Genomic DNA, 13,623 nt, shown 5'->3' on the forward strand with positions numbered 1-13,623 from the left:
AGGAGGTATGAAACTAATAAAAACTAAACTAAAACTGAGCAATTACAAAATAAAAAACTAATACAAACTAGTAAATCTGCCTCTAAAAACTAAATAAAACTGACTGAATTTGAAAACAAGTCAAAACTAAATAAAAACTTTTATTTTTTTATCTTATCTTACCTTGCTGACCACCAGGAAAACTCCTGGTCATAGATATCTGTATATATGTAAACAGATCTATAGCTTCTGATGGCCAGTCAGCCACTACACCTTGGTCCCACATTCATTTCAAATGAGCGCTAGCCTGTACCAAGATGGCGGCTCTGTTGACACATTCCTTTCAATAGACAATAGCCTACGCAACATCTAGTGTATATATCTATCCGTAACACATTACTTAACATTCAAAAGTAATGCAACTAGCTACGTTTTTGGGGGGAGTAACTCAATGGACCCTTTTCACAAGACATCTTAAATCCTCGAAAGTTTTTAATAATGTGTTTATGATAGTATGTGTGTGTATGTGCGCGCGCATGTGTGTAAAGTCATCTATTTATGTATGTATTATATCATTTCTGTATCAAATTACAAAAAAAACTAATTATGGCATTTATTTACATTTTTTTGGAACATAATGGTATGTTTACTACAGTGTGATTTATCAGTGTGTGTGTGTGTGTGTGCATGTGTGTGTACTCACAGGCCAGCTGCACATGTGCTTTGCGGCTGACGATGAGGCCGTATCGGTTCTGCGCAGCGCACTCGTACTCTCCGGCATCTCCCGCATCTCCGTCGCGTCTCTTCTGGAAGCTGCGGATCAGAAGCGTCCCGTTCTCCAGCACCGCTGCTCTTTCACCCAATGACACGGCTGCACCATTACGCCTCCAGCTGATGCTCACAGGCCCCGCCCCCTCCACCTCACAGGCCAGCAGCAGGGGGCGGTCCCTCACCGCGATGACATCACTCGGCTCCTTGAGGAAGGCCAGCTCTGAGGCCCCGCCCACACCTGCAGGAGAGAAACAGAAGGATGAGGGGGAGGAGTCAAACAGAAAAGGAGGAGCAAACAGGAGGGGGAGGAGCAAAACACAAAAAAAACAGGAGGAGGAGCCAAATAGAGGAGCAGGAGGAGCCAAACATAAGAGGAGTAGCAAAACAGACAGATGAATGATTTACATGATGCTTACATTTTACCATGCTGAAGATGAGGAAGATGGTGATGATTATGATGAGGAAGTTGATGAAGATGGAGATGATGAAGATGGTGGATGAAGAATACTGGCAGAGGAAGAACACTCAACATCAAGTCAAATCAGATATATGATAATGCAGCAAACACACACACACACACACACACACACACACACACAAACACACACACACACACACAATCAGCAACAACATTTCAGCCCAACAGAACCTCCAGCATTAAAGGACCCTCAATATTATATTATCTTATACACCCACATCCTACAGAGCAACTGCAGAGCTGAACAGTGCAGAGGCTTTACTGTATATCCACAGAACAGAGAGATCTCCACAGATGCCTATTCAAGATGTACAGACATCTGTGTGAAACTAAAGAAGACAGCAGAAGTTTCTGATTTCTTTTAGACATTTAGCCTGACATGTTAGTTTGCTGTTACAAAACATTTGAAGAAGTGAAATATATTGTGTTTTCTACATGGTAGATGTATGACTCAATGTAATGCAGGGGTCACCAAACTTGTTCCTGGAGGGCCGGTGTCCTGCAGATTTCAGCCCCAACCCTAATCAAACACACCTGAGCAAGCTAATCAAGCTCTTCTTGAAACACTCAGGCAGGTGTGTTGAGGCAAGTTGGAGCTAAACCCTGCAGGGACACCGGCTCTCCAGGAACGAGTTTGACGACCCCTAATGCAAGCTGGTGCTTCTTTTAAATACCCTAAAGTAGTCAGCGCAATAGCCTAGTGGTTAATACGCTGACATATGGTGAAGTAGCACTTCAGTTTGAATCCCGGCGAAATACTGTCCTGTTCACTTAATAAAGACAAAAAATAAATAGCCTAGAGTATATTTATAAACCATGATTTTTTTTTTTAATCTAATGTTCCCATACCATCAGAGTCTTATATCAGAGTTCATACACATTTTTACTACTAAAATTCCAAGACTTTTCCAGAACTTTAAAGTAAATTTTCATGACGTAATATCTAGGGTAAATAATAAGAAAAACAATGACGTTCAAATTTATTACAGCATATTATAGAACATGCAACAATCTATTGTGTTTACATTTGTATTATATATTTATGTAAAGTTGATTTTGATGATGATTGCACAGCACTAACGATGTGAGAGCAAGTTTTGGCCAAGGACAGAAAAGCAGTAAAGACAACTAACCTACAGTATATTCAATTTAATTCACTTTTATTTGTATAGCGCTTTTATAATGTAGATTGTGTCAAAGCAGCTTCACATAAGAGGTCATAGTAAATTGCAAATAGTAAATCACTACTCAGAGTCTAAACACTGAAGAGCAAATCCATTGCTTCGAAGCTCTACCGATATACTTATATTCAAGTTAGGACTGCACAATACATGGTTTCAGCATCGATATCGCAATGTGTGCATCCGCAATAGTCATATCACAGGATATGCAATGATGGGATTATAGTTTAATATAGAGTTTAATCATAATGGAGGAAAAGTTTATCATCATTTTCATTAAACCCTTCACCTGTTTCACACATTTATTAGTTTTCTTTTTTTAAATGAACACAAAAAGGATATAACTGAATAACTCCAATAGTATTGAAACAAGTGAAGTGTGAGTAAATAATGAGGACATTTTAATCTGAGTGAACTGTCCCTTTAAGGCCTGTGACTGTGTGAACATTTCAATATTTCAGAGTTTAAAACATCCGACCACAAGACATGTTTTGTAACTTTAATAAACATTAAATAATATACAATGAAGACTGTGCAGTGATGATTATTTAATATTTGTACCTGAATAATGAATATCTGAACACTAGAATTCACTTTTATCTTCACTATATTTTATTGATCTATGCTTGTCATTTATTTGTTCTATATTATTGGAGATTCACTCCTCTACAGAATCCCCCCGATCAATCCAAATAAACCTGTTCAATCATCTGCTGAAAAATCATGACTTTTCCAAAACTTTGTGGGTTTTTGTTTTTTCCAAAACTTTTTCAAACCAGGAAAATGTCATGTCAAAATTCCATGACTTTTCCATGTTTTCCATGACCGTATGAACTATATTGTCCTGTGTCAATTCTCAGGAATGTGACATTGCTAGGACTGTATCGATTCACTGTGAGCCGGTTGAAAATCAATTCACATACAGTTAAAGCCAGAAGTTTTCACACACTCAAAAAAAAGAACATCACCTTTAAAAAAAAATGTCTGATGGTTAAATGTTTACCAATTTTAGGTCTGTTGGGATTACCTAAATGATTTACATTTGCTAAATGCCAGAATAATGAGAGAATTTGTTATTAATTTCAAGACCACATTTCCTTGGTATTTTAGCTTTGCTTTTAAACTGTATAACCTTGGTCAAATGTTTTGGGTCTCCTTCCACAAGCTGCTCAAAGTAGTTTGCAGGAGTTTTGGCCCGTTCCTCCTGCAGAATTGCTGTAACTGAGTCAGATTTGTAGGCTGTCTTGCTCACACAAGCTTTTTCAACTCTGCCCACACATTCTCTATAGGATCGAGATTAGGGCTTTGTGATGGCCACTCCAAAACATTCACTCTGTTGTCCTTAAAGCACATTTTCACCAATTTGGCAGTGTGTTTAGGGTCATGGTCTATTTGGAAGAGCCATTTGTGGCCAAGTTGTAATGTCCTGGCTGATGTGTTGAGATGTTGCTTCAGTATTTCTCCATAATGTTCTGTCTTCAAGATGCCATCTCTGCTGTGAAGTGGACCAGTCCCTCCTGCAGCAAAACAGCCCCACAACATGATGCTGCCGCCCCCATACTGCACAGTTGGGATGGTGTTCTAGGCTTGTGCGCTTTCCCCTTTGTCCTCCAGATGTAACACTGCTCATTATGGCCACACCTCAAATGTTCAATAAAAAGTTCATTATGGTTGTAGCAGCAGAAAAGTATTCAGAAGTTGCATAATGAAATGTAAAATATATTGTATTATTATTGTATAAATAATCTTTAATAAATAATCTAATCCTACAATGTGACTATTGCACATCCACACATTGCAATTCACAAAATCACTTAAACGCCTACACATAGACATCACCTACACACTATATAACTGCAGGTTAACTATGTTTATATATAATAATTTTAACTGTTAAGAGCTATTAGTTACTAGTTAATTAGTTAAAGTTATTAGCAACTAATAAAGTTATGGTAACTAATTCCTGGTCTTGATTTCAATAATAATAATAATAATAATAATAAAAATAATAATAGTAGTAATAATAATAATAATAATAATAATAATAATAATAATAATAGTAAAAATAATAATAATAATAATAATGTGCACCTTTTGTAAAGCTACTTTGCAACAAAATATTGATTGTGGAAAGCACTATACAAATAAACTTGAATTGATTTGCGATATCGATGCTGAAACGCTGTATAGTTCAGCCGTAGCGCTGGTGGATTTAGAGCGTCTTAAATCAGCGTGATTCATCTGCGCTGAACTTAAACTTGACTTTGGGGCGTCTGATTGATGGCTCTTTCAGCAGCTTTCACACAAACACACACAAAACCCTCCAAACAGGCACACAATGCAGATCCACCCCCCCAGCCCAGAAACACAGGCTCCGTATCTGCCCCCGGCCCATCATTCTGCCCCGTCTGAAGAGCCATCTGCCCCCCTCCGCCCCGCGGCGCTGCGCGAGGGTGACTTTCCCATGCCACCGCATCCGTCAAAGCCACACACACACACATACACACGCGCAGCTGCCAAACACACAACACCACACAACACTCCAGACACACTTGAACTTGAGTGGATCATATGCAAAATAAACAGAGTTCTGCATCTAAACACCCGTCTGACATCTGGAGCCACGTCTGTGACCCACACTGGGTCAGTTCGGCCCGCAGGACACACATTTAGAAATCATGGGATACTCCAGACATTACATATTAGGTAGCACACAGACATAGATAACTACAATGATAACAATAACGATAGCTATTAATATAACGATAACTATAATACGTATAACGATAACAATAACTGTAAAGATTATGATGACAAAAACTATAATGATAACTAGGACCACAACAACAACAATAATTATAACTATAACAATAATGATATCTATAGCAATAATGATCAATAACTATAACGATAAGTATAATAACTATAACTCTAACGATACCCATAACTATAAGGATAACAACAACAACTATAACAATAACGATATCTTTAGCAATAACAATAACTATAATGACAACTTTAACTCTAGCAATATTTATAACTATAAGGATAATAACAAAAACTATAACGATAACAATAATAACAATAACTATACCAATAATCGAAAGCATCACTTCAATAAAGTTTAAAAATATAACCATAATTATACCTATAGATCTTATATCTCCGATGCTAAGTATAAAAACTATAATATTGCACTATACTTGAATGAAACTTGAATGAAAACTACAGCTTAAAGTTCTTTGATGCGAACTATTAGGGCTGCATGATATTGGAAAAATCTGACATTGGGATATTTTATTTTTCAGCTATAAATATTGCAATAGGAGATATTGTCATAAGATCATTTAAATAGCACTATTTGGCATTTCTGTGTGGAGTTTGCATGTTCTCCCGTGTTGGCGTGGGTTTCCTCCGCGTGCTCCAGTTTCCCCCACAGTCCAAACACATGCGGTACAGGTAAATTGGGTAGGCTAAAATTGACAGAGTGTATGCATGTAAATACGAGTGTATGGGTGTTTCCCAATGATGGGTTGCAGCTGGAAGGCCATCCGCTGCATAAAACATATGCTGGATAAGTTGGTGGTTCATTCCACTGTGGCGACCCCAGATTAATAAAGGGACTAAGCCGAAAAGAAAATGATTGAATGAATATTACAGCTGCACGATATTGGAAAAATTTTGTCATTTTGATTTGCTGCGATATAAATACACCACATAGCTTGATTAGCACTTTTTAGACAAAAAGAATTCATTCATTTAGACTAATCTGTATTATTCTGGAAAAAAGTTTATTATTGAGAAGAAAGCTTTTATTTCAAATTATCCAAGTAATTGAATCAAATGTAAAAAAAAAAAAAAACACTATAGTCTTCATCTAAATAATTAAATAAATCCATATTTATTAGATATACAAGCAGTATATTGTGTGCCTGAATACCTAACTTTCTGCTTACGCTCTCACAGGCCTTAAAAACACATGCAAATGATAAACTTTCACTCCAATATATCTGTGCAATATCAGAGATAAACGATATATTGTGCAGCCCTAATATATATATATATATACACAAACAGTTGAATTATTCTCCTCCCTTTGAATTTTCTTTTCTTTTTTTTTTATATTTCCCAAATGATGTTGAACAGATTCAGGAATTGTTCACAGTGTGTCTGATAAAACTTTTTCTTCTGGAGAAAGTCTTATTTGTTTTATTTCGGCTAGAATAAAAGCAGTTTTTAATTTTTTTAACACCATTTTAAGGTCAATATTATTAGCCCCTTTAAGCTTTATATTGTTTCGATAGTCTCCAGAACAAACCATCATTATACAATAACTTGCCTAATTACCCTAACCTGCCTAGTTACCCTAATTACCCTAGTGAAGCCTTTAAATGTCATTTTAAGCTGTATAGAAGTGTCTTGAAGAATATCTAGTCTAATATTATTTACTGTCATCATGACAAAGAGAAAATAAATCAGTTATTGGAGATGAGTTATTAACACTATTATGATTAGAAATGTGTTGAAGAGACATCTCTCTGTTAAACAGAAATTGGGGAAAAAATAATTTAGGGGGGCGAATAATAAGTCATAATCTGACTTATATATATATATATATATATATATATATATATATATATATATATATATATATATATATATATATATATTTATGTGTGTATGTATATATATATATATATATATATATATATATATATATAAATTTATATATACATACATAAATATTTATATGTATACAAGCCATGATGACAGTAAATAATATTAGACTAGATATTCTTCAAGACACTTCTATACAGCTTAAAGTGACATGTAAAGGCTTCACTAGGGTAATTAAGGTAAAGTTAGGGTAATTAGGCAAGTCATTGTATAACAGTGGTTTGTTCTGGAGACAATCCAACACTAATATTGCTTAAGGGGGCTAACTAACCTAGTCAAGTCTTTAAAATGCCCTTTAACATGAACGCCAGTATCGTACAAAATATTATGCACGATCATCATGACAAACACACAAAAATATCATTAGAAATTAGTTATTAAAACTGCAATGTTTAAAAATGCACTGAAACATTCTGTCCATTACACAGCACTTGGTAGAATCTTTATTCACTATATATTAGGTAATATGAACCAATTTGATTGATAGTACCTGGATGAGTCTGTGTTATTACTTTTCAAGTAGAGAATAAAATATCTCAGAAGGTCTAGATTGACCAATCAAAATCAAGTATTCCAGACAGCCGAGTAACATAATAATCAGTGGAGCTGCAATCTGCACAGAACTCAAGCTGAGCTGACTGTGATCTAATATCTGTGTCGGATCAGGCAGTGTGTGGTTATTAGAGGATAGTGCTGCTCTTTGTGTGTAAATATGCAGATCTGTGCTCTACAATAGAGAGATGTGCAGCAGCAGTAAACAGAGGCCGCGAGGAGCAGACGGTGACCCTGGAGCCTAAAGGTCATGAGAGACGCACACACCCTCCTCCTCTACTTTTGTTCCGGAGCGACCGTGAACTTCAGTCTGTGCATCTCAATGTCTGACCTGCGCTGGGCTTACCATACACAATGAACACCATGGTATTACCACACTTTCTGGAGGACAAGTTCAAGTTAAAGAGGGGGGTGACACTATAATGCTTCATGAAGCACTCTGGAGGAAAATGCATAAGAAACAAACATGCATATTATTTATTATGATAGCAAACAGCCTTCTTGATGAAGTTTAATGTTAGAAAATGACTCTGGAGCACGAAAGTAGGGTAAAAATCTCCCTAAATGAGCAGTTTTCTGTATTCTGTGCTTTGTGTTTTTATTTTTCCTCATTTATTTCTGCTTCTGAATGTCATTATGGGATCTTGATCTTTCTTCCAACAATGTTTAATTTTTGAAGAGTGTGTCTGTGCATGTGTGTAATAGTGTGCAGTGCTGTATTGTGTGTGTTGGTTTTGTATTACACTACAGAAACCTTGTCATAAACTGTAGCACATTTTCTTGTAAAACTGTCCCACACTGTAAATAATATCTGTTAATGAAGAGTTTCTTCAGTGTTTAGTGTGTGTATTAGTGGTGGTGAACTGCATTATGGGATGTTGATCTCTGCTCTGTCCACTTCTGATGGTGAAAATTTAACTCTACAGTTTCACAAAGTGACTTTACTGACATTTTAGTCTTAATATCACGTGTAATTAATAATATCTAGAGAAATGCGTCTGTAGAATAACAGTAAATGTGCTGCAGTTTATGACAAGGTTTCTGTAGTGTAATATACAACACCAACACACTCAATATAGCACTGCACACGATTACACACGTGCAGAATTACACACTCTTCAAGGCTAAAAGTTGCTAGAAGGAAGATCAAGATCCCATAATGCAAATCAGAAGCAAAAATAAAAATATCCATCACAAACTACAGAAAACTGCTCATTTAGGGAAATTTTTTAAAGTGTAGTCCTATGTTGGATATATTTGTAGGAATAGTCAAAAATAAATTACATGAGTCCAAATATATCAGCTTTTCTTTTACGGCAAACAAATCTTAAGAATATGAATTGAAGATCATGAGGACATTATGTCAATATCCTACTGTTAATATTCACTCATTCATTTTCTTTCCAGCTTAGTCCCTTTATTAATCTGGGAATGAAGCGTAATGAACTGCCAACTTATCCACTAGATGTTTTATCCAGCGGATGTTCTTCCAGCTGCAACCCATCACTGGGAAACATCCATATACACTCAATATGGACAATTTAGCCTACCTAATTCCCCTATAGCGCATGTGTTTGGACTGTGGGGGAAACCCACACCAACACGGGGAGAACATGCAAACTCCACACAGAAACGCCAACTCACCCAGCCAGGACTCAACCAGTGACCTTACTGTGAGGCGATTGTGCTGCCCACTGCACCACCATGCAGCCATACTGTAAATATATCAAAACTGAAAGTGCATTAATAAGAATTTAATCTGGACCATTTGTAAAGTGATTTCATTAAGGCTTAGATTTTATTTATAATCCTCAGAGTCCAGATTCTCTAATAGTTCTGTTTTAAAAGTTTTCAATATTTTCATTCATTCATTCATCTTCGGCTTAGTGCTTTTATTTAACCTCTTAAGGCCCAAGGTGTTTTTTACATGCATTTTTTATTTCTCTTTGCTATTTGGGCTAATTGGATCCTAATTAGAATAAAAATCTAAGTATCATCTTTTGATATGAAGTGCTTTTAGAGAAAAATTGTCTCCAAATATGTGGTCTCGTGGTCTGAATTTACATAAAACTCTGATTCCTGACTGTTTTTTTGTGTGCATATATAACATATACATTTGTTTAAACATGTTTCGACTATCAGAGAGTAAAAACTAAATTGTTTCCCATTTTGGACAGTTCAAATAGTGTTTGGGACATGTCATATGCTGGAGAACAGTTGCAGGATGACACTGTATGTCTGTAACAAAATATAAAACATTCAGAGTATTTTAAACAGCCACTTAAGAGCTCCAATGTGCCGTCCACATATGTGGACACTCAAGCCCTAGGAGGATATCAGGGGTCACCACAGTGGAATGAATCAACAACTTATCCAGCATATGTGTTACGCAGCGGATACCCTTGCAGCTGCAACCCATCACTGGGAAACACACATACACACTCATTCAAAGGCATGGGACGATAACTGTTTTCAAGGTATACTGCGGTTTGGAAAAGTCAAAGATTTAAAACAGTCAAAATGTTCTGCAGTACCGTTCATAGGGTATGTGTGAACTAATTAATGAAGGGACTAAGCTGATGGAAAATGAATGAATGGATTTTGAAGGTCCCATACAGCACTTTCAGAGCTTGATTCCTAATGGGGACTAAGACTAATGAATATGGTTCTGGTATAAGCAGAATAAGCCGAATGTAGGACTATTTCAGAACATGAAACAAAAGTGCAGATACATAAATGACTTCCTCATATTCTTCCCTGGACACGTGTTTAATTTTAAACATTGCAAATAAATTGTAAATATTTTTGCATGTTTTTAATAAAAAAGGTTCCCAATAAAAAGGAAATAAACATTAAATTTAGAGTGTTTATTGCTGATTTTCTTACACTGATTAATGAAAATTATTTTATTTTTGAATATTTAGTTTTAGTATATAATCTGCATATTATAATGAGATGTTATTGTGGTGTGTGTGAGTGTGTGTGTGTGTGTGTGTGTGTGTGTGTGTGTGTGTGTGTGTGTGTGTGTGTGTGTGTGTGTGTGTGTGTGTGTGTGTGTGTGTGGACTAACAAATTATCATATTCATGACACTGATCTGGTTCCCACAGTGTTGAATAGAGTCTGAGGCTAATTAGGAAAATGAACCAGTCGCCACTCACGTGTGTGTGTGTGTGTGTGTGTGTGTGTGTGTGTGTGAGACCACAGATGCATGTGGTGTAGATCTTTTGGATTAACCCTGTGAACCCCGTGTGGCCTCTGTCTCTGTGTGTGTGTGTGTGTGTGTGTGTTAGGCAGCTGCCTCAGTATTTATAATGAGATCTCAATCAAAGCCCCGCCCAGTCTGACCCGACCCTAAACACCCAGTCATATGCTAATGAGGGTCAGGTCAGAGGTCAGGGTCAGTGTCTGGCTCAAGTCCGTCTGTCTCACACATGAACATGAACTTCAGCAAACGCACAAATGCAGAAACGCACAATCATTCAGTTTACAAACACAAATGCATCAACTAAATGATGACAATCACTAGAAAAAGTTCACAATTGAAGTTACTTTTACATTTTAAATTACATTTATCACACTTAAAAAACTGAGGATGAAAGAAACACATCAAATCACCACAACAGCCAGCAGAAACTATAATAAACCATCAGAAACAATCTCTCTCTCTCTTTCTCTCTCTCTCTCTCTCTGTCTCATATCTAAACTGATATTGTATGTATTTTTGTCTGTACTCAATCATCAGAAACTGTATATCAAGTGTTACATGTTATGTAAAATATAAAACACAAAATACCAACAATTAATCACAACAAATATCAAAAAATGACTAAACTGCAGCGCTAATATGAGCAGAGTATCCCCTATAACTGATCAATACAGCAGCCAAACTCTAATAATGATAATACATGACAAACACACACACACACACACACACACAAACACACACACACACACACATCAGATGAACTAATGACTGCCAATTAAACTCATTAAAGACTTAACTCATTAGCATATAAACAGTCATAATGAAACGCTTCACGATTAAAACACTAATGATTATAGTGTAAGTGTACAAAACAACATTAAACTCAACCAAGTATCTCACACACACACACACACACACACACACACGCACAAATAACACAGAATCTTACCTGAGCCGGTGACTATCACCATCATCATCATCATCATCATCGTCATTACTGTGAGTCTCTTCATCATTTTCGCGCGGTTTCTCCTGTGAGATGCTCTCCAGTCAGTGTTATGAGCTCATGGTCAGTTACTCCTCAATGCTGTTATCATTAATAATAATAATCCTCATAACCCCAGACACTCTTCTCCTCTGAGGCTCCGAGCGCGTGTGAGGATCTCCAGCTCTGTTGATCATCCACACTCCAGCAGGGGCGGGGCCACGGGGCTCCAGCTAATCAGAGAGCAACCGGAGTCAAGGACACGCCTCTTACTCTGAGACTGTGTGTGTGTGTGTGTGTGTGCCAGATGATTCTGTTATTGTTTGTTTCTTATTATATAAGCAATTCCATGCTGATATCAACCTGGACATGTGAAATAAAATAAGTTTTCCTCATAAACGCAAACATGTCAAATCAAATCACATCAGTCATGTTTGTTCTACAGTGAACCGACTCTTCTTATCTTCATTAGCATTGTGTCTTTTGGGTTGAGCAGTTTAGTTCACTGAATTTCTGTACTGTAAACTCAGACTGGGGTCTGCCGAAGAGCATCTCTGAACACACAACACGTCCAACCTTGAGGCGGATGGGCTACAGCAGCAGAAGAGCACACCGGGTGCCGCTCCTGTCAGCTAAGAACAGGAAACTGAGGCTACAATTCACACAGACTCACCAAAACTGTACAATAGAAGATTGGAGAAACGTTGCTGCTCTGATGAGTCTCCATTTCTGCTCACACATTCGGATGCTCGGCTCACAATTTGGCCTCGACAACATGAAAGCATGGATCATCCTGCCTTGTATCAGTGGTTCAGGCTGGTGGTGGTGGTGTAATGGTGTGGGGGAGATTTTCTTTGGGTCCATTAGTACCAATTGAGCATCAACGCCACAGCCTACCTGAGTATTGCTGCTGACCATGTCCATCCCTTTATGAGCACATTGTCTCCATCTTCTGATGGCTACTTCCAGCAGGATAACGCAGCATGTCATAAAGCTCAATCATCTCAGACTGCTTTCTTGAACATGACGATGAGTTCACTGTACTCAAATGGCCTCCACAGTCACCAGAGCTCAATCCAATAGAGCAGCTTTGGGATGTGGTGGAACGGGAGATTGGCATCATGCAAATCTGCAGCAACTGTGTGATGCTATCATGTCAATATGGAGCAATATCTCTGAGGAATATTTCCAGCTTGTTGAATCTCTGACACCAAGGATTAAGGCAGATCTGAAGGCAAAAGGGTCCAACGTGGTACTAGTCAGGTGTACCTAATAAAGTGGCCGGTGAGTGTAACGTTAACATATACTTTCTCTGTGAATTTATATTGTAAGTTTTTACTGCAGATGTCACATCCACAACACTGGAACTGCTCAAATCAGAGACTGACCTGTCTGTCATCCAATAAGGAAACCCCTTAAATCCAAACATGTTTAAATATTACCTTTGTTTTTGGACTGAAATCAGCACTTTCTCCAGTAGTTTATTGAATCCTGTTGATTACTTCAATCAATGTTAAAAAGTGTTAGGGTTAACCTTACATTAAGTCAACACGATATAAAATACTATAGTAATGTATAGTTAAGTCAGTAGTAAAGTAGTTGAATTGATCTGTTGTGGTGATTCTACAGTTGCTATGCTAGCACAACATCTGCAGTAATATAAACAAATGAGCCAATACTGCAGTTTTCTACAGCTCTAGGATATATTATACAGCAATACTCCAGTTTACTGTAGTACACACTAAAGTATAGTACAGTATTTATTACAGCTCATCACTTCACTATAGTGAACAC

The 13,623-nt window shown here is 37.2% G+C and overlaps 1 protein-coding gene across 6 annotated transcripts in view; it reads right to left on the minus strand.

Annotated features, from left to right (window-relative positions):
- The window catches only part of LOC101882472 (immunoglobulin superfamily DCC subclass member 3), a 29,462-nt gene extending 17,461 nt beyond the window's left edge, over window positions 1-12,001 (minus strand). For 4 of the 6 annotated variants that reach the window (XR_012391837.1, XR_012391836.1, XM_073925631.1 and 1 more), the window contains exons 1-3: window positions 11,794-12,001; window positions 1,167-1,257; window positions 683-988 (exon numbers count right to left, since the gene is read on the minus strand). Coding sequence is in view for 4 of the 6 variants with exons in the window: in XM_073925631.1 (XP_073781732.1) it covers window positions 683-988; window positions 1,167-1,176 (316 nt within the window). In the remaining 2 variants the exon portion in view is untranslated. The remainder of the gene's footprint in view (window positions 1-682; window positions 989-1,166; window positions 1,258-11,793) is intronic. The other 2 variants (XM_021467061.3, XM_073925629.1) reach the window with 1 other exon arrangement.
- Window positions 12,002-13,623: the final 1,622 nt, after the last annotated feature.

The sequence above is a fragment of the Danio rerio genome, chromosome 16, assembly GCF_049306965.1.
Source record: "Danio rerio strain Tuebingen ecotype United States chromosome 16, GRCz12tu, whole genome shotgun sequence".
Taxonomy (NCBI): Eukaryota; Metazoa; Chordata; class Actinopteri; order Cypriniformes; family Danionidae; genus Danio; species Danio rerio.